Raw genomic sequence first — 20900 nt, 5'->3', positions numbered from 1 at the left:
CAACTCACTTTCTTCTGGCATGTGAAATATGGCTAATACAGAATTCTATTTGCACCGTTTATAATGTAAATTTCTCTTTTTGTGTATGTAATAAAATATGCTAGCGTCTGGACATGAAGTATAGGAAAATTATCCATCAAAATTATCCAGCCTATTATAAAGAAAATTTTAAAAGAGCTTTAAAGCTTTGGATGGTATCAGAAAGTGTTCTCATAAGCTTATTCCGAGCCCTAAAAGAAATGCAGACAAGGCTTCAAGTTTCTGTCTTTCGTTTCCGCTTTCGGCATTAATTTTTTGTGCATTTGAAGTTGTACTTCAAGTGAAAATGCGGGTAGAACGTGCTGTGTAAGATGTCGTAATTTTTATTTTTATTGTATCGATAATACATTTCATCAAGGTCGAAGTGTTATCAGCTGAAGGCTGATATCACTTACCGAGATCTAATAACCATTTTTTTTTTCATGAAAGGACGCCACTTTATGCAGAACATGTAATTGAGAAATCTTTAACTTAGACTGCAGGCAGACTGTATTTTTGTTTCTTAAATCCTTCGTGTGAGCGGAAAAGTTAAAATTATGCAAGTGAGGGAAAATGAGAAACCGAGAAGGAAATGGGGGCGATCTCGATTCGCATTTGTGTTTACGTGGCGCACGCTGGGAAAAGAAGGAGACGCTCGCAGTCTACACCTTTGTTCGCCGCTGATCAACATGTAACTCTTCCAAATAATGCGTTTTGCAAAACCGTTTACAGGTTACAAACGATATTCTGTTAGCAGACTATAGTTTGCTGCCGCGCGCGTGCGATGATTTCCACTATTATACATTGTAGTCACTAGCTGTCTTCTCATTGGCTAAGAGCCTACAGCAAAAATGGGAATCCGCGCAACCTACAGATTAGTGACTAATCTGCCACCAGATTATTCACTTATCTGTAGGTTGCGCGCGCAGGGCATGGTTTCCAAGAGCAATGTGTTAGGCAGCTGGCGGCGAAAGAAATTTATAGTTCGTCTATTCGCTTCTTCAACTTAGAAATAATTTGACCTAAGGTGAAAAATTGCTGGACGATAAATTCTCAGAAAACACAACATGACTGACATAAATTGGGAAAGAACTATTTCATGGCATACTTTAAGGAAAGGGCATTCAGAATTAACCAGAACGCCAATCCGGAATTAGTACAAGTTTCGAAACAGGTTGAAATCGTTGTCATTATTTTCTTTACCAGAAAAACAATGCATAAAAAAACAATTATTAAATTCGGATTTTGTGATATCCGTAATAATCAAGGTCTCGATAAGTGTTATCAGCCTCAGCCTTCGGCTTCGGCTGATAACACTTACCTTGACCTTGATTATTCCGGATATCACAAAAACCTCATCCAATAATTGTTTCGAATTAACTGTACATCAGCTTAAAACCAATGAGAAAACGAATAAAGACCATAATTTAAGCAACACACCGCACTTTCTATGGGTTTACCGGCGAAATAAACCCACGCGGAATGTTGGGGGGGGGGGGGTGGGGGGAGTTTGTTAACACGTAACAATATGTTATCAGTAGTGTCATTCAGGATATCATTCTTAATAATTTTGTTTTCATTTTGTCAATGAGGGAGGGTTTGTTGGGAAACTAGACGTGTTTAGTTACTGACGTATCATTAAAAACAGCAGATGTTGTTAAGAGGATTCCAAACAAAACTTATTAGTGTGTAGGAAAAAAGATAACAAAAACTTAAGATAGGCATAAAGTGGCCGTTTGTCAACACTTTGATCATATCCACACTTTGATCACATCTTGCCTTTGAAAAGATTTTGTTGGAAATACTAGTTAGGGTCATTTTTAAAAAGGATCTCGAAGTACATGAATCAGTTTCAAAGTATTTTTTAGTGTTTTTAGTGTTAGGTTTATTTGAATTCTTGTTTAGTGACCTATACTCGGGCTAAATACTTTGACACTTATCTTCTCTTTGAAGATGGGGCACTTCTTATCTTATCTTTGAATTCCCAAAAACTGCTGTATATCATCATTTAGGTCGCGTTTCCTGAGTAGCTGCATGTAAAAGTCAGAAAGATAACACCTTCCATTAGCCCATTTCAGCAGGGTGTAGCAGTGCCGTCACAGCATGTCAAAGCGCGGCTTGTAGCTATAAAACTGCAGTTGAGTTCAGTTGCATCCATAAAACAGCAGCGCAACACAGATTACTCACGAGCGTGGTTAACGCAGGGCTTCAAGATGTTTCATTTCTTCGTCTTTTGTGTTGTTTTGTCATCAGCAGTGACATCGATAAACAGTCAAGATGCAGGGAATACTCAACAGCAAACTCTAAGTTCCAAAGGAAGGCCTTACAACATTAATAACTACAACAGCTTCTACGCTGGGCCAAACAAGAAAGTCGAGAGCCTCCTTGTAGACATAAAGAGACAGTTAGATGACTTACAGAGAAAAGTGACACTTTTAACCCACAAAGACAACGATACTTATTCTAAAGGTAGGTATTAAAGAATGAAAGCGCCATTCCTTGTTACCTTGTATCTGTGGCGTCGTTTTGAAACAGGGATAAAAAGTAGTTACGAAGTCGCTTATTATCCTTTAGGAAAATTCGGTTAGGACATTTTTTCCGGAAGACTTCACGATACTATTGTAACGAAATCTGTGTTCTGTCATAGCTTACCCAAAAAACTGCGCAGACGTGCTGAAGTCTGGTAAAACAACAAGCGGTGTTTATACAATCGACGCTGATGGTTCAGGTGCCTTTGATGTGTTCTGTGACCAAACAACAGCCGGTGGGGGATGGACAGTTTTTCAGAAGAGAGTGGACGGCTCCGTTAATTTCTATCGCGGCTGGGCTGACTACAAGAATGGCTTCGGTAACCTGAATGGCGAGTTTTGGCTTGGGTTAGAGAAGATTTACCGGCTGAGTAACAGTGAAAGATACCAGCTCCGTGTTGATCTGGAGGACACAGAAGGAAAAACAGCTTATGCAGAATATGACATGTTTGCTATTACCAGCGAGAGGACTAAGTACCAGCTCAGTCTTGGAACCTATTCAGGTTTGTAATGAATTATAAATTTGATCGAAGTGTAATTTCTCCTCTTCGGATTAGTGGCATACATTCTTTAAGTGTAAGTTATGAGGTTTTGGAAATACATACTTTAAGGAAAAAAAATAAAATAAACGGATGGCTTGAGAGCATAGTGTTTAATGATTCGAGGAACGGGTTAAACTGATCCGGTAAGGGCTTTTGCAGTTATTTTGAAAAACGTAAGCAAGTCTATATATTGAATATATTGGAAACTGGGACACTGCAATTTACTACGTTATGTCATTGTGGGGTGTTTTGAAATCAACAGTTCCACTTATTCCACAAGGATATCGGAACTTTTTCCATACACTGTTCGTTTAGCGTTCTTCTAACATTCAACACACTCCTTACTATTCTACAGGAACTGCTGGCGATTCTCTTGCTGAGCATCGTGGTTACCCCTTTACAACCAAAGATCAGGATAATGACAGCAGCTCAAGCGGTAACTGTGCTGTGTCCTATAAAGGAGCCTGGTGGTACACTGACTGTCATCACTCTAACCTGAACGGTCTGTACCATCACGGAAAACACTCGTCAAATGCTGATGGTGTCAACTGGCATCACTGGAAAGGACATAAATACTCTGCTAAGAGGGCGGAAATGAAGATCAAACCAGTGAAGTTTTAGGCCTGCCTAGTTAAAGCCGAGTTGAAGATGGTTTTACTGTAAAATCGAACACTTGTTTGCAGAAATGAAACAACGAAAAAAGAATGAACCTTGGTTATGTCTCAGTTAACTTGTTAATTAAAGAATAGTATCCTAAAAATAAGGTAAAAGATAGCAGCTACCAAATAAACGATGTTGATGATTGAATTCTTCTCGGATCGCTAAAAATACTGCTCAGTACAATTTCTTAGCAAGTTAGAATTAGTAAATTGTAGTTAGAGAATTACACTGCGCATCCTTGCTGCGCATAAGTTTCCGCGTCATTAAGCGCGCGCGAGCGAGCGCGCACACAGAACACTACGGGATTTCCTTCAAACTAAGCTCGGTAGGGAAATAAATGGTTGTTTTCTTTTAAACGAGCACGGTGACACCCATTTATAATGTTTACGGTTTTCTACAATATGTTGCGATTTAAAGAAACGTTTAAAATTCTACATTGAGATATTTTTACATATTTTTATATTTTTTTGATAGCCGTAAAAAGCAAGCTTTTAGGTAGTGCTGTCTATGTACGTAGGAAGCAAAATCTTTAATTTCTTTTATTATCTTAATTCCTGTTTAACAAGAATAGTTTATGATATAACATCAAAGTCTATTTTGTTGAACTAGACTTATATTTCAATGCAAGTAATTAATGACTTTTTTCTAGAAACGATAGTTCCCCTTTCGGATTACTAGGGTTCCTTATATATACATGCACCTTGCGGATCGTATATTTACTTTAATGGCCATCCATTTTGCACAAAAAGACCCCCATTTTTTATTGCATTTTTGTAATGCCCATGACATAATTGTAACCTGGACCAAGTTTTATTAAAAGTGTCTTATAGGTTTATTGCGGGAAAATATACATGTATAATGCAATAGACTAGGCTCCATCGCATTTTACAACTGATCACTTTTGTGGGGATGATTGTGTTTAGTTCTTGGGCAAGAGACTTCACTGTCACAGTGCCCCTCTTCCAGGTGTTAAAATATATTGCCAAATTTAATGCTGGGGTTACACTGCGATGGACTAGCACACCATGCAGGGGGAATAGAAGCTAATAGAAATACTTACAGTCGCTTCACGCTACGGAAAACGGCCTGATAGGCCACTAGCCTCGAAAGCAGACTTTACCTTAACATTTGTTTATTGAACCTTTGAAATTCTAAAAAGAGCATTTACTCTGTGACGCTAAAACGTTCGGTATTGTGCATTCATTCCTCGCCAATACCTTCATGTGCTAACTGATGTAAGAAACACATTTTGACATGCAGGTTTATAAAAAATATCTACTTTCTATGAATCGAACGAATCTACAGTTTTTTAGTTTTTTTGGCGGATCCAAGATTGTGCACTTAATGACGTCATACGACGTCACAACGTGTATCTGGTTTTTAATTGAATGCAATATTTACGAACATCACGATAGTCACGAATTGTGCTATTGACTCTGCTTCGACGTTGATATTGAGAATTGGTTGCTGCTCAAATGACTACCCGAACCAAACCCAACCGGACCAGAGCAGACCATTGATCGTACTAACCTTCGAGTATTATATTTTTTATGTTCAACATGGTTTGTTACGGCTGTCGCATGGGTGCGCTGCATAGCCTGAAAATTCTGCGTCTTGCTAAAAATATGTTTTACACGCCTGTAGAACGAGAAATACATAATATGGGTCGTCTCGCGCAAAAACGACTCTAATGAAAACGAGTTGTGGCAACTTGAGTTAGGTCGGGACGAGTACCAACATTTTGTACTTGCCCACGGGTGTTTCTTCACGAACTGACTCAGTTCAGTGACTGATTCGGGTCGACCTTTAGCAAGACAATTTGTAACGCCTGGTGTCGACTCGAGTCGATTCGCCATCATTTTCTTTCAAAAATGTTCAATTTGTCTTGCACAGTTTGGACAACTTTTTGGACAACCTTCTGAACATTTTGAACCTACACAAGTACCTATTGCGGACCTACAAAAAGTGTTCTCAGTTGTTGTCATCGCGTGATTTAATATCATACAGTCGAAGCTCTCGTAAGCGGACACCCTCTGGACGCAAAAAAGTGTCCGTAACTTGAGCTGGCCGCTTACGAGAATGGTTCTCGTAAGCGGCCATTAGAGGGGTAGGGGATAGATGGCCGCTTACGGGAGCTTATGCATGTAAGTGGTGTTTCGACATGTAACCGGACGTGGATGACGACAAAACAAACACTAAAATATGGTACTGTAATTACTGTAAAATCATTGTGACGAACGGCGATGTGAGATTGATTGATAAGAAACAAGATACAGAGTTTGTAAATAGGATTTTCTTTGGGGTGTCCGCTTACGGGAGCTTAAAAACAAAGAAAAAGTCTAAGTCGTAATCTCTGAAAGTGTCCGCGGCCGCTTACGGGAATGTCCGCTTACGAGAATATAAAAATACAGAGTTTGTATGGGAGTAAAAACGGGGTTTCAAACAAAGCGGCCGGAAGTAGAGCTGTCCGCTTACGAGAGTGTCCGTTAAGAGAGCTTCGACTGTAGTTGACAAATTTGAATAACTTGGATATGTTGTGAAAACAAGAGCAGAATCTGCTTGTTAATACAGCTGTTCTAAACTCTCACTATCTCTTTCATTTTCTCAAAGCTGAAATATAGTACACCAAATTAAAAGTCATTTTAAGTTGTATCGGTCTCTGCTTTTCCGTTCCTTTTGGTCCAACATATACCATCAGATACCGTCTGCGGATGCAAAGGCTTGCTTGAACATATATAAATCGCTGTATAGTAAAAGTTAATGGCAGCAGAAATAGCCGTGAAAGCAAGCGTCCGTGACGAATTGTTTGCGCAGCTGCTGTTTTGGGACTAATTCGAAAACTTTGAGCACGCTTCTTAGAAGGAGGAAAGTCACGATCTTGTTTAACTTCTAAATTGGAATAAAATTAAAAGAATTTTCCTTACAGAGAACGTGCCCAGTCTATTTTATTTGAAACGCATGTTATGGCAGGTACTTAAAAGTTTTTGTTTTGTAAGAATTATCTTTTAACTATATTCAACACCTCAAAGAAACACAGATAGTTTTTACAATCAATATTAGTCACGCTCTTTAACCAATCAGGTTGTAGAATGCATGCACTTAAGCATTAGTGTGTCACATTAGCCGATTCAGTCTTATGAGCTGTTGAGGAGTTCAGGCAGGGCAAATATCGTTCAGGTAAAGATACATTATTGCAAATGAACACTTCTGGACTAATATTAAGGCTTGAAATAATGGCAGTGTTAGGATTTCAGGTACTTGCATCCTCAAAATCCGTATTTCGCATGATGTTTTTGATGTGATTTCAGGTGTCGCGCGATCTTCACGCAAGTTCAATAGGACTGAGTCCACTTATGGCAGATCTATTTCCCCTTACACTAAATCTCGTCTAAATAGGGTTAAGTGGCGCTTAATTTTGAAATTCTGAATTCAAAATTTTAAATTTATCATTTAAGATAATAGAAACTTAAATAAAGTACTATAAGAGTGGTATTGTTGCAAGCAGGCAATTAAAATAAAAGTGAGTCCGCAATGCGTACATGTGTGGACTTTCATTATGAATTATTTTCACTGTACATAGCACCGGTCCAATGTAAGTTGAAAGTCACTTGGAGTATCGACTCACGAGTCTATAACTTCAAGTTTCGAGTCAAGATAATTCGAGATACGAGACGAGAAAACAAAGAACATATCAATCGATTAATTTTTCACAAGACTGTTAGAAGAAAGCAAGTGCCCTGCACTTCGTTTCAAGGAACACAAGTTGCCGTTTTTTGGGATGTCACGCAATGCTCCAACGCTGAAAAAAAAATTGGCATTCTGTCCTCTAACACAGTAGCCTGAATTTCAGACTTCTCTCTCTGGTCGCCTGTTCCTGAAATTCAGGCTACCAACACAAATGGATAAGTCTACAGTGGCTTTTAATGATGCGACCCTAAACACGACACCTTGACGGCTAAAACATTGGTGTTCTGCCCTAAACACCCCAAATACTAGCAAAATCAGTATTTAGAAAAGAACGTGACTTCCCCGTCCTGTTCATATCGGTTCCCCCAACCCCCCAATTCCCCCGTCACGTCGTTTTCGACAAATGCCATTTTTTCATGGAAATAAAATCCCAAAATCCTAAAAAGATAGTCATTGAAACCAAGAGCCTACCCTCACCGCTAACAAGAAAGGATACTTATTTTCATTAAAAAAGAAATGTTGATTGCAGCGTGAACTGTCTCAGATCGCCAGAAATAATGAAACATTTTGCCTGTGTAAACAACTCATCGATAAACTTTCAATGCATGCCGTCGTTTTATAACCTTTTGGAATAAATACGTTTCAAAAAGTCTTCACTGATGTATAGTTTCTTAGGCACTGTTTACACGGACACGGTTTCACTTGTAACCGCATCGAAAGCGATGCGGTTACGCCTTTCGTTTAATTACACGGCACCGATCGAGACCACTACTGTAACCGGGTCGTTGGAGCGTTTTCAAAACGATACGGTTTCGTTGTCGTGTAAACGGTCAAAAACGGCGAAACCGCATCGATTTGAGAACGGCCATGTATTTTGGCACGAACTGGCTGGCTTGCGAAGGGTAAACATGGTGAAACAAGCATAGAGAGCAGCGCTTGCTTTTACAATCAAATTCGAAAACAGTCGGAAAATCGTTAAATAGGCTCCGTGTAAACACTTCGAAACCGTGTCGTTTTCGATGCGGTTTCGAAGTCATGAAACCGTGTCGATTGATAACCGTATCCGTGTAAACGTAGCCTTAGTAGTTTGCCTAGAAAGGCAGAGTAATATTTTTTACTTCAAGAAATATTCACTGTTCTTTAATTTTCGAGTCGGTGGTTTCAGAAGCGGCGAACGAATCAATTTCAACCAATTAAATTATTTTGTCGCACAGTTTGAATATGCAAATTTTACGGTTCGATGTTATTTTTCTACTTTTAGGACAATGTTTTTGGGTTGTTCTGAATACGACATCGGTCTTACGTTATTCATGACTTGAGAGAAATGAAGCACGTGAATTATATCCCGGAGTCCAAGACATGTAAAACAACATGATCATCGAACTTGTTTTGATAGCTCCTTGCGCATTTATGCTGTGTGTATTTTCGGCAACCGATGGTGTTATTATTTGCCGCCAAATACACGTAGTTTCACCCTTTTCACATTTGAACACGGGGAAATATTCTGCTTACAGAAAGAGTTTCATCCTTTTGACAAAAATTTCGATACTGATCGAATGGTTCACTACCTTGACTGCCCATTACACCTCACCGAAACTTCGTATTCTCCGAACACTATCGAATCCTTCCGAAATCACTTAATCGAGTTAACACGGAAAATGACCACCCAATTGGAAAAAACTGCACCATAACAATGTGTGGAAAGTCCACACTTTTAGTGTGTTAAAGGTTGCAAGAAAAAAATTGTCTTCTGCCTTCACATGGTCGTTTGTGATAAACTTTTCGCGGTTAGCGATTAGCTTTAACTCTTTCGCTGCTAAAGTCGACTTTTGTCGACATTTGGAAGAGCAGTCAATGAACCACTTGTGACGTCATCAATTGGAAAGTCAGCAGATTTTGGTGATAAGCATCTAATAGAGCTAGGTTTGACCTTTTCAAAGAACTGTCATTTTGCGTATCGGTCGCATCCTGACAGAGCTAATCGAGAAAAAAGTCAACCACTTTTTGGTGCAAAATCGGTGCTTAAACAGGCCAAAACACCTGTAAAAGATCGAGGTCCTCTTTTCAGGGTTTATTATTGTTTTAGTCAAAACTTTTTTGGTCTGAAGGAAGGACGGATACAGTAGAAAGAAGTGGAAATAACAAAGCCGAGAAAAACGAAAGGAAAAGGAGCAAGAAAAAAAAATGGAAACGATTTTGCAAATAAAAAAAGTCCAAATTTTGGCTTATGCGCATGCGCCAAAGTACAATTTTGTACATTTTTCCATGGAATCTTCATCAAAATCTTGCTGCATCGTAGAAAAGTGCTTTTAAAGCAAAGTTAAGGGAAATCCAGGATCGTAGCATCACAAATTCAGTTTAACGGTAAAAAAACCCTGTTTTCGGAGAAATTTAGCACTGAAAGGGTTAAGCAGTAAGCAGATAGCGGTTTGTGGTGGGGGGTTGCTTTTTTAAAGAGTTTCAGATTGCGCCGGTGTTCCTGGGTTATTACTGTCGAGCTCAGACGTCCGTCGACAAGACTATAAAGGTAGCGTTAGTTTTATTCTGCGCTTTCAAAAAATTTATTTTGGATAGTGCAGTTTGGACACCTTTTTTTGCACAGAAAGTAACCTACACAAGTACGTATTACGGACCTAGCTTTTCAATTGTCGTCATCGCGTGACGTTAAACAACTCAGGTCTGTATGATTGTTGACAAATTGTGTAGAAAAAGTTGTGAAAATAAGAGCTCAATCTGCATGTTAATACAGCTGTTCCCAACTCACACTATCTCGTTCATTTTCTAAAAGCTGAAATATAGTTCACAAAATAGAAAGTCATTCTAAGTTGTATCGGTCTCTGCTTTTATGTTCCTTTTGGTCCAACATACCAGCAGATACCGTCCACGGTTGCCTGAACATTTAATAGTCGCTGTAAAAGTTTATGACAGCAGAAACGGCCGTGAAAGGAAGCGTCCGTGACGAATTGTTTTCGCAGCTGCTGTTTTGGGAATGAACTCTTAAACTTTTAGCACGCTTCTTAGAAGGAAGAAAGTCACGATTTTGTTTGACTTCTTCAAACTGGAAAAAAAATTAAAAGCATTTTCATTACAGAGAACGTGTCCAGTCTTTTTTATTTGAAAAGCATGTTATAGCAGGTAATTAATAGTTGTTGTTTTGTTATATTCAACACCTCAGAAAAAATCAGATAGTATTAACAATCAATATTAGTCACCCTCTTTAACCAATCAGGTTTTAGAATGCATGCACTTTAGTATTTGTGTGTCACATTTGCTGATTCAGTCTTATGAGCTATTGAGGAGTTTAGGCAGGGCAAATATCGTTCAGGTAAAGTTAGATTATTGCAAATTGTAAAAATTACTTTTATCTTTTTAATAACGTTTTTAGTATATCAACTGAAACGTTTCTTAAAGTTTTCATTTTAAACATTATGAAGGACCTAACAGCAAGGATTAAGAAGTACAAAAAGCGTATCAAGAGCGTTCAATAGCTACAGAAAACTTAGCGGCATTTTAGTTTTTTTTAGTTTTTTTCACCGATCACAATCGTAAAATTAAAACGGCTCAGTGGGATGCTCCCGTTAAAAAATCTTATAGTATCAGGAACGGCAAGGAGGAGCCTAACAAAGCTAAAAGTTTTATAAATGATCATTTCTAGACTAATATTAAGGTTTGAAATAATGGCCGTGTTAGGATTTCAGGTACTTGCATCCTCAAAATCCGTATTTCGCATGATGTTTTTGATGTGATTTCAGGTGTCGCGCGATCTTCACGCAAGTTCAATAGGACTGAGTCCACTTATGGCAGATCTATTTCCTCTTACACTAAATCTCGTCTGAATAGGGTTAAGTGGCGCTCAATTTTGAAACTGTGAATTCAAAATGTTAAATTTATCATTTAAAATAATAGGAAGTCAAATAAAGTACTATAAGAGTGGTATTGTTACAAGCAGACAATTAAAAGAAGGAGTATTAATGCAAGTAACATTTGATTATCTTGTAACTGTATTACGAATTTAAAAAGGCATCGACGCACTCTTCCTTGTGCAGGAGTTCCAAGCTTTATAAGCACAGTTAAAGTTAAACGTTATTTTTGTTGATTTCCAGTTATGTTTGCTCAAAAGCGGACTGCGTTTCTCACGTTCCTTGTGTTGTTTGCTTTCATGGAGGAAACCAAACTCGCCATGGCTTTTGAAGGTATTTTGTACTTCTCCTTTCTTTAGCTAATATTTTTTTTTCTTTCTTGTGGGATCCATTTTCTGCGACTGGAAGATAACGGTTTTTCTCTAAGCAAGCCTCTTACATTTGAACTTAAAACATATTCATGATGCAATTAACGCATCAACTGATTTAGACGTCAACCAAATACAGGCCAAGTGACACGTTAATCATATCATGGTTGAAATATTAGTTTATTGCAAGAATAATACTACTTAATACATGGCTGATGTGGGTGATAGCTGTGGTGTTTAAACATAATAAAGCTGGAAATTACTTTAACTTTTTTGAGGGTGCATCGTTAAAAACTCAGCAAAAAAATTAGAATCTCAAAATGTTTGTCCCGCATTTTATAGGCATCACCACAAAATGGCGAGACTCTTTACTCGCCGGCCAACAGCACCTGGGTAACAGCGCCTTCTGCAATGGGAGCAAACAAGTGACACCATTTATATCCACCAGCTTGGACCAGAAATACAAGAATTTTCTTCAGTTAATATTTGCTATTTTTTTTATTTAGAGAGTCTTATGTCCGTGAGCGTTTGCGAGGGTGGCAAAGCAATTATTCGCTGCTTGGTCGGAGGAGACATCAAGGTCGTGGAAGCGTCCTACGGCAGGCATGATGGTAGTACTTGCCCACATCCGAGTATTCGCACCACCAACTGCCATGCTGGGAATTCCCTATCTGTTGTGCAAAGCAGATGCGACAACCAAGCAAGCTGCGAGTTGGATGCAAGCAACTCCGTGTTTGGTGATCCATGTTGGGGAACATACAAATATCTGGAGGTCAAATTCATGTGCGTTGTTTTACCACCCAACACGCCACGGTCCGTAACCGTTTGTGAGGGAAAGAAAGCCACCATAAGCTGCCAGGGTGGGAAAAAAGTCAACGTGCTGGAAGCGTCTTATGGCAGACATGACCGTAGTACGTGCCCACATCCGAGTATCCACACCACCAATTGCCATGCTGGGAATTCTCTTTTGATTGTTAAGGCCAAATGCGACAACAAGCCCAGCTGCGAGTTGGATTCAAACAACTCAGTGTTTGGTGATCCATGTGGTGGAACATACAAATATCTGAGTGTCAAATACCAATGCATTCAGTAGGTTAGTAAAAGAAATTATTACATTCTGTGATGTTTGACATGTACAACTGAGTTATCCGGGCTGACAAAGAAAGCTTGCAGTTGCTTTTATGAAGTGCAGTCTCTTAAAGAACATAACAGGCTTTGTACTAAAGACTATTATTTCAAAATACCTTACAACAACTTACAACAACCAAGGAAGAAAGAGTTGGTTTCCATGAACCGCCGAGTTAGAAACAAATATAATTTTCAACACTTAATTAGAGGAAATCCACTTTTATATTTGTTTTCAACAGGTATTTCTCAAGAGAATGCAGCTGTTGGCGTCTGCCGAAGAAACTCGCTATATTTTACAGCATGTATTGTGGCGATCGCAGTTAGAATTAGCTTAAGCTTCAATGCGAACCGGTAAATGGGATGATCTTTGTAAAGGTGAAGGACAGGATAGAAAACTCCATGTAGTCTGCAAATACATTAATAAATGATCTGCGGTTTCCCTGAAAGGAAGAAGTTTGTTGCTTGACATCTCTCTGGGACTACATTGATCAGTCTGTATGGTTACAATTTTTGACTTACGAGGAAGTGTTACCATAAATTAAACAAACAAACAAACAAATAAACAAACAAGGTAAAAATCATTCAAAGCGCAAGGCTAAAGCAAAATGATAGTTTTCCCAAAAGTTTTATAATTGTCTAACAACGTTTCAGAACGTGGCAATGTGCTTTGCTCTGTTTAATGAAGAGTGATTTTTATGAAATCAAAAATGCATGGGACAAAGTAGAGGTTCATGATAAAGCCCTTACCCCTTGCCAATTAGAATAAACTACAGCAGAAGAGCCGTTGTAGACGCGTTTTAACTATAAGTACGGCAAATTACGCACATTTTTACAGGGGCCCCTCACATCAAATTAGAAGAAGAACAAAATATAATCTAATATGCTTCCGACACGTCTCCTTTTGGCGGCCATCTTTAATGCAGGGATATGCTTTCGAAATTTGTCTGAATTTGTCTGAATACGGCGCAAATGTCCTTCTGAATTTCACGAAAATTGTATAAATGTTGAAGAAAATATACGATAAGTATATTTTCAGTCGGGGGAACAAGTGCTAGTTGATGGCGATTTCACTTCTCCGAGAAGTGACTGAACCCGCGGTTTTTGTCCCAGACGTTTCTAAGCAACATAGCGTATTTTTTACGCGCGATTGCTTTCGAAGTACGAGCTGGCGCTCGTGCTAGTTTTTGATTGGATAAAATAATTGGAAAACTCTTCGAGTGCTTCAACGAAGATTTGCCAAAACCGGCACTTATTCCCCCGTTGTTTTACCCAAATGCCAATTGCACAATATTTGGAGTCGCTTTTTTTGGAATTAAAATTTCAAACTAAAGTTTCAATAAAATACTATCCCTCTAAAATCGTTTTATCTGAAAAGCTCTCATATGGCTTTAATTGTGTACCCATTACAATTCACGAAACGAAAAGTGGACAATATTGGTTATCTTAAGGACACCGAGTGCAATTTTGCTGTTGTGGAAATGGAAAATTGGCTGTATCACAATTTTAAAAAAGGCGATGGAGGTTTTAAATCAAATAATTGTTTGACACAATTTTCTGACAAGGTAATTATGTAACATAACAACATATCACCGGTCAACCAAGTTACAATATTTCCATTTACAAGAGTTAAACATCGCGGCAACTAATTGATCAAGAGCATTTTAGGACGGTGGCGATGTTGGTTTCGGGAGTCATTAAAGAAAATTTCTCAAAATGTCATTATATCACCAATTACAACGTATTACCTGTCAAGCAAATTGCAATATTTCCATTTACAAGAGTTAAAAACACCTAGTTTCTCAAGAGCTCTGTTTGCTTTAAGATTCCAAGTAAGGACGACGAACCAGGTTTGTTAATCGCTACCTTTAAAGATAACTGGTCAAGTTCAAGAAGCTCTTGTTGACGATTGAAGGCGCGTTTACACGACAGAGAATATTGAGTACGGACCCGTCAAAGATAGGTCCGGACCTGACTACTTTTGAAGAGAAACAGTCAAATCAAAATGGGGCCATAGGCGCCTATGGCCCCATTTTGATATGACTGTTTCTCTACAAAAGTCGTCAGGTCCGGACCCATTTTCTGATGGATCCGTACCCAAATTTTTCTGTCGTGTAAATGCGCCTTGAATTTCAAGAATAGGAAACGGTGGCGGTTTAAAAGCACGTGGTAAATGTCCAAAACAGTTAAATCCAAGCTTAAGTGTCGTTTCAATAAAATACTTTCTCTCTAACGGACGAAACGCTTTGTCGTTTTGGCGCTAACTGTTTACCCATTACAGATCACAAAACGAAATGCAATCAATGTTGCTCAGCTAACGAAATCGAGTTTTAGCTGATAAAAAATTGGTTGTTGAAAATAAAAACTACTTTGGAAACTGAAATTGGTTATTGTAAATCGCATTTTTTGGACAGTCGAGATATTGGTTTTGTGCCTTATAATTAGTTTTGAAAAAATTTGAGCAGTTGATTATAGGGGCCCATTATAATTATCCAAAACAACCTTTTACCTGTCAATCAAATTATAATATTTCCATTTCCAACAATTTATCGGCTCGGCACCTAATTGATCAAGAGCTCTGTTTGCTTTATTGTTCCAACGTCGCGGCAACTAATTGATCAAGAGTATTGTTTGCTTTACTGAGGGTTCAAGGTAAAGATAACGAACCTTGTTCGTTAATAATTATCTTTAAAGATAATCGGTCAAGTTCAGAATGTCCTTAGATTTTGCGGCTGAATTATGATAGTGAGAGCCACATCACGTTGCATACTATCGCAACAATGTTTGAGTGCGTGTTGTTTTAGGTGCAATTTGGGCCAAACACAATAGCCGATCAACAACGTTTTTTTTTTTTATCTGGCATTGCGAGGGGCATGAGAATGCGACTTGTTATGAATTGTCCTGCCTTGAGGCAGGACAACGGCCCCTTTGAAGATTTGTCCGTTTTGACAAAGTTTGCCCTTGTCCAACAAGTCGTTCGCACTTGTTTTTGCGATTGTTTGACAAAATGCATCGCGCGTGCAACGCGGACCAATCATAAGACAACTGCTTCTTTGTTTTCCTGAATTGTTAGACAAATTCTGGGCCTCAAAAAACGTATTCGCACTTGTTTTCTGTAACAAGTGACGCGTTAATGATGAAATTTACCAATTGTTACAAAATTTGTCCGCTTGTGCGAATTGGCCCTTATTTTTTACAGCTTGGTTTACAATCAATGCCACACACGAACACATCAAATCACGCTCACGCACTCATATTTTTATCCAGTCTTAAATATCTCGTTAAGTTGTTGATGTCAGTCGTTGCAATTCGTGCATATAAGCTTTAAATAAATGCATAATAATGATCCTAAGGTGTCACCCGCGACCTTAAAGGTCGGGACACACTATGCGACAAGTCGCAGCGACAGGTCGCTGCGATGAGTCGCTTCGTGTGTACTGCTTGAAAACAAGTCGCTGCGACAAGGTGTTTGTTCGGTGCACAGACAGCGAATTTGGAAGGGTGGGAATGTGAACTAGTTTTCCAATTCAATACAGCAAAAATACATGACGCTCTCTCATTGGTTAATTTATAACTTGTCGCAGCAACTTGTCGCAGCGATTTGTCGCAGACGTGTACACACGCTGCGACAACGCTGCTATCGCTCATTTGTCGCTGCGATTTGTCGCACGAATTCAAACCAGTTTGAATTCGTGCGACACATCGCAGCGACAAAATTTTGTCGCAGCGACTGGTTTGTCGCAAGAATGCACCATGTCACACGAGGCGACATGTCGCAGCAATATGTCACCGCGACGTGTTGCAGCGACGTGTCGCCTAGTGTGTCCCGACCTTAACTGTACTGGCAGAAGGCTTAAGAGCTCGTGGCGAATCTTCACTAAAATGTTGATCAGAAGTGAGTCGTTGAACTGAACTGAGTTACAGTTAAAGGTCAAATGTAGCGTAATTGGGGAATGTTTTCTTCTTCAATATAAATCTTTTTAGTGTTAAATCGTAATAGTGGACCGTGGAAATATTGTGTACAGAAAAATGGATAGGTTCAGGATAGACCGAGCTATTTTCTTTCTAAATATCGAAATACGATCAACGTTATTTGAAAACAATATCGTAGTCATGACGAATCTAACAGCCTTATCCTTCCCGAACAACAGCATCTATAAACGAATTACAGCCGAACTTGTCCATCGACAAGCGCAATGTAGTACGAGAAACATTTAAACATTACACCTACCCGAAACTACAGTTACATTCTCCAGTCTACCACTGTAATTTAGAGTAACAATACGAAACAACTTGCTTTTGAGTGAACAGGACACAACTGACCTGAATAAAGTTTGTATACAGGGCACATGCATTGATGCGAGCTGGGCGGACGAAAGCTGAATCAATTGCGTCTGTAATTTGGGGCTGGAGCTCCTCTTTTTCCCAGAATACTGTCCAGTGGCCTTGAAAAATTCAGTCTGTATGACTTTCACGTGATTTTATAATAGTATGCAAAGCCAAAAGCAAACAAAACTCGGTGGAAACAAAATTAGCATACAGTGGAAAAAGTAGAAACTAATCAAAATGCATGGCTGGCACTAAGACACAGGACACTTTTAATGGGCCAATATTTCAACTAGTACAACTAGTCTTCTTCCGGGCCAGTGCTATAACGAAATAAATGAAGGTTAAAAAAATTCAAAATTACAAGGTAAACAATAGTAGCTGATGGTTAATTAGTATACATGACGACAGTATATACGGAGAAAATGACATGAAAATATCATGCAACTATCTCCAATAGAAGCCAGCGAGTTTATTTTATCATGCTTCCATCTGTGCAATAATAAAGCCTGGTTTTCACTAGCGACGCAAGCACAAGCGCAGGAACAAGCGCAAGGATAACAGCTCTTATTTCATCGTGAAAACGGCTTCCACTCGAGCAAAAGCACAAGTGCATTACATTTTGATGCTTGTGCTTGTGCTTGCGGAAAGTACAAGCACAAGCGTCAAAAACTGTCCTTTTTGCGTGATTGCGCTTGTGCTTGCGTCGCCAGTGAAAACCAGGCTTAAAGGAGGACGTTTCACCGGCATGCTTTGCGCGCTCAGTCCACTTCCGTTCTCGATTTTTGGACTTCTTCAGACCAGGATTTCATAGGGTTTGAAGCTAAAATTTTGGTGACTAACATATCTTGAAATTGCCTTTTCGAGGGCGCGAAAAAAAGTGGCATTTTGGAATGAACTTCTCCTTTAAAAAGAAGTTCCAGTACAATGCTATAAAGACGCCGAGCTTTGCCATTCTCGAGTCCAGTTGTCAGTCAACCATCAAAACGTAAACAGCTGCCAAACGACCCGCTTATTTTCTGCAACGGTAACTGATATAACGCGTTTCATTTTTGCTAAGAATATTCCTTTCAAACATTAACAAATTATATCATGTAATGTTTAATAAATGAGCAGCAGTGTTTTATCATGATCAAGTTTAAAACACGAGACGCATAAAAAATCTTCTGATGTAGATCAACTCATTTTTGCACTAATATTTAGATTTGGGGTTATTTTGGCCTAGAAAATTGGACGTAAAGTTTAGCCGTGTCTTTATCAGATATAAAGGCACTCATAAACATTAATTTCTTTTGTATTTTCTTTATGAATTATTAATGAGTTTTTTAAATATTTGTTAAAGATATATTTTGGTTTAATGATTTATGAAATTTTGAAGCATGTCCAGTTAGCACTTCACAATATACCCTGACTGCAAAAGTACAAATTCGCACTTCGCGCCCGTGGGAGGTTCCAACTCTTTTATAGCAGATCTCTTGTTTTAAATAAACTTGTCTTACTGATCTAATCAGAAAATTGGTCTGTCATAGCGTTGTGCCCTGGGAAGGTAACATCACTCTGACGAAAATGACTTCATTTAATGTCTTTGTTAGACTGTTCACAGCCCTTTATTTTTTTATATTTCTTTAGATCACTGAGCGCGGGAAAAAAACGGCAAGAGAACTGGACGCCAGCGCAAAATGGGAGGCTCGAAGGGATGGGGGGCAGTGAGCTACCTCCTTTCTCCGCGCTTCAAGCTCAAGTTCGCTTCGCTCGCTGATTCTCTCGCTTTTTTGTGTTGATAAGTAGAGAGGCTGTGGACAGTCTATGTCTTTGATTGACGCATAACTTTATTTGTTGTAGGCATCAAGCAGGGAACGATGCAGACGTCTGGTATCTGGCGAAGAAAACGTTAACAACACTTTCCTCCCGTCAAATGACTTTCATGTTCTTGACACCTATAAGCCAACTGAGGACTGCCGCCATGTTTTAAACACTCGCTATATTCACTCTCCTGTATAGAAGCAAGAGAGGGAGTTACCAATCGCTTTTGGAATCACAGTATACAAGGGTGCTAGGCTGTTAGCTCGCCTTCTTCAAGCTATCTACATGCCCAACAATGTTTACTGCATTCATATTGACGGAAAATCTTCGAACGTTTTCCGTAAAGCGGTAGTTGCCATTATTCGCTGTTTGCCAAATGTGTTTATTGCAGAAAAGAGCTCTGACGTTGTTTGGGGACATTTGTCATTGGTTGAAGCTCAACTGCATTGCATGAAATAGTTATTGGAGTCACGGAAACCGTGGAAGTATCACATTAACTTAGTTGGCCAGGATTTTCCATTTTACGACAACAAGCAAATTGTGAGGGCTTTATAAAAAAACTTAACAACTTGAACAGCATAGAAGGTTCACCTATGCCTGAATACCACGAAAATAGAACTAAGTTTGTGTACAAACTGAGGAAAAATCACATGTATAACACAGGAATCCCAAAATCGCCACCACCACACAATATTTCAATTTATAAAGGATCGACATTCATTATCGCCATAAGGGAATATGACGAGTTTGTCCTGAAAAGCAGGATAGGTAAGGGCTTCATTGAATTTCTAAAGGACACACTTATCCCGGATGAAACGTTGTACGCATCTCTACAACAGCATCCGCTGGCACCAGGTGGTATCCATGGCAACCGGCAATACCGGATATCACGTGCTTTGCACTGGGTTCCTAAGGAGTCCCATGGAGTCTGGGTAAGAAGTGTGTGTTGGATTTCTATCGAAGATTTACGCTGGGTGCTCGATCGACAAATGAAAATGAAATTGTTTGTTCACAAAATTCCGTTTGACTACAAAGACGATTTACTAGAATGTATTCTTGCTGAAAGACAGGAAGAAAATATCCTATTTCGATGTTAGAGGATTTGCCTTGCTGGAGTGAATTAGCGATTCGAAAGAAGTTCAGCAAAGTTCAATGCAGGCCTCACTGCTAAGAACAACAGTTTTTAGAGCTGTAGATGGACTGTTAGCCGTAAAAGGGCCAACATTTTACCCGTAAAAACAGTTTTAGCCGTAAAAATGTTAACCGTAAACACACTTCTTGCCAAAGGCAAGTCTCAAGATCTCTTATAAAGGCATTATTGTCTTGTCTTTTGCCTTGCCACCAAACAAAGCCAAGAGTCTTATAAGGGAAACTAGCAGTGTCGGAAGTGTTCGCCGACTGTGTCGTAAGCACGAGTTGGCAGATGTTTTGGTATCTTTGACTATTTTTTTGGATTAAAATAATGTTCAGATAAAGCTCTTTAGGGGCGTTCCTTGAGGAAAAAAAAGTCCACAAAAAATGTTATTTCCGTGCAAAGTGATTTTTGCCAGGTACGTTAATTATGTTAATTTGATGTCCTTTGACAAGTCCTGTCAACATCAGACAACATGTCACAAAACAATAAACTGCAAAAAAAGAAAAAAAACAATCGTCCAGCCTCACTGTAGCGTGTAGAAATTTACAAAACTTAGTTTAAAATGCCACCGAAGTAGGGAGAATGTCGTGTCCCGTTTTCGTCCGTTTTCCACGTTGAGATGGAAGAAACCGAAAAAGGCGGTTAGCACAGATTGGGTTAAATTTAGCGAACAGTGACAAGGGCTCTTACGCTCTTACTACAACCAGAACGAACGGCTCTGCAAGCAGTCAAGCACCGAAGGCGGGAAGTCGGTTTCCGCAACAACAAGTGCAAACCGATTGAAAATTTAGCCTATTCTAACTGGTCTAGCAGAGTGCACACTCGATGTCAGTCAACATCCGGTGGAA

The 20900-nt window shown here is 39.1% G+C and overlaps 3 protein-coding genes across 4 annotated transcripts; all 3 read left to right on the top strand.

The window, feature by feature from the left end:
* The first annotated feature begins 2081 nt into the window (after positions 1 to 2081).
* LOC144644826 (fibrinogen C domain-containing protein 1-like) lies at positions 2082 to 4577 on the top strand. Its single transcript, XM_078504380.1, has 3 exons — positions 2082 to 2487; positions 2666 to 3049; positions 3444 to 4577. The coding sequence occupies exons 1-3, from the start codon at positions 2232 to 2234 to the stop codon at positions 3707 to 3709; spliced, it is 906 nt and encodes a 301-aa protein (XP_078360506.1). The 5' UTR covers positions 2082 to 2231; the 3' UTR covers positions 3710 to 4577.
* A 2284-nt stretch (positions 4578 to 6861) lies between these two features.
* Positions 6862 to 13244, top strand: LOC144644809 (L-rhamnose-binding lectin CSL3-like). 2 transcript variants are annotated; one of them, XM_078504361.1, is made up of 4 exons: positions 6862 to 6925; positions 11539 to 11628; positions 12170 to 12756; positions 13031 to 13244. In XM_078504361.1, the coding sequence occupies exons 2-3, from the start codon at positions 11541 to 11543 to the stop codon at positions 12754 to 12756; spliced, it is 675 nt and encodes a 224-aa protein (XP_078360487.1). In that variant the 5' UTR covers positions 6862 to 6925; positions 11539 to 11540; the 3' UTR covers positions 13031 to 13244. The 2 variants fall into 2 exon arrangements, with proteins under 2 accessions (XP_078360487.1, XP_078360486.1); XM_078504360.1 differs by lacking the exon at positions 6862 to 6925 and adding an exon at positions 10725 to 10760.
* A 5436-nt stretch (positions 13245 to 18680) lies between these two features.
* LOC144642400 (beta-1,3-galactosyl-O-glycosyl-glycoprotein beta-1,6-N-acetylglucosaminyltransferase 3-like) lies at positions 18681 to 20014 on the top strand. The gene is made up of 3 exons (XM_078501359.1): positions 18681 to 18701; positions 19116 to 19375; positions 19495 to 20014. The coding sequence occupies exons 1-3, from the start codon at positions 18681 to 18683 to the stop codon at positions 20012 to 20014; spliced, it is 801 nt and encodes a 266-aa protein (XP_078357485.1).
* The last annotated feature ends 886 nt before the right edge of the window (positions 20015 to 20900 follow it).

This window comes from Oculina patagonica, chromosome 2, assembly GCF_052425735.1.
Source record: "Oculina patagonica isolate OP01 chromosome 2, crgOcupat, whole genome shotgun sequence".
In the NCBI taxonomy this organism is placed as follows: Eukaryota; Metazoa; Cnidaria; class Anthozoa; order Scleractinia; family Oculinidae; genus Oculina; species Oculina patagonica.
Note: the sequence above shows the minus strand (reverse complement) of the source record. Positions and strands in the feature narration are given on the sequence as shown.

Coding starts and splice junctions, on each gene's coding strand:
- LOC144644809 (XM_078504361.1), top strand. CDS start 11,541: ATGTTTGCTCAAAAGCGGACTGCGTTTCTCACGTTCCTTGTGTTGTTT. Junction 11,629..12,169: donor ACTCGCCATGGCTTTTGAAG/GTATTTTGTACT, acceptor TTTTTTATTTAG/AGAGTCTTATGTCCGTGAGC.
- LOC144644826 (XM_078504380.1), top strand. CDS start 2,232: ATGTTTCATTTCTTCGTCTTTTGTGTTGTTTTGTCATCAGCAGTGACA. Junction 2,488..2,665: donor CAACGATACTTATTCTAAAG/GTAGGTATTAAA, acceptor GTTCTGTCATAG/CTTACCCAAAAAACTGCGCA. Junction 3,050..3,443: donor CAGTCTTGGAACCTATTCAG/GTTTGTAATGAA, acceptor ACTATTCTACAG/GAACTGCTGGCGATTCTCTT.
- LOC144642400 (XM_078501359.1), top strand. CDS start 18,681: ATGACTTCATTTAATGTCTTT. Junction 18,702..19,115: donor TGACTTCATTTAATGTCTTT/GTTAGACTGTTC, acceptor TCTCCTGTATAG/AAGCAAGAGAGGGAGTTACC. Junction 19,376..19,494: donor CAACTGCATTGCATGAAATA/GTTATTGGAGTC, acceptor CAACTTGAACAG/CATAGAAGGTTCACCTATGC.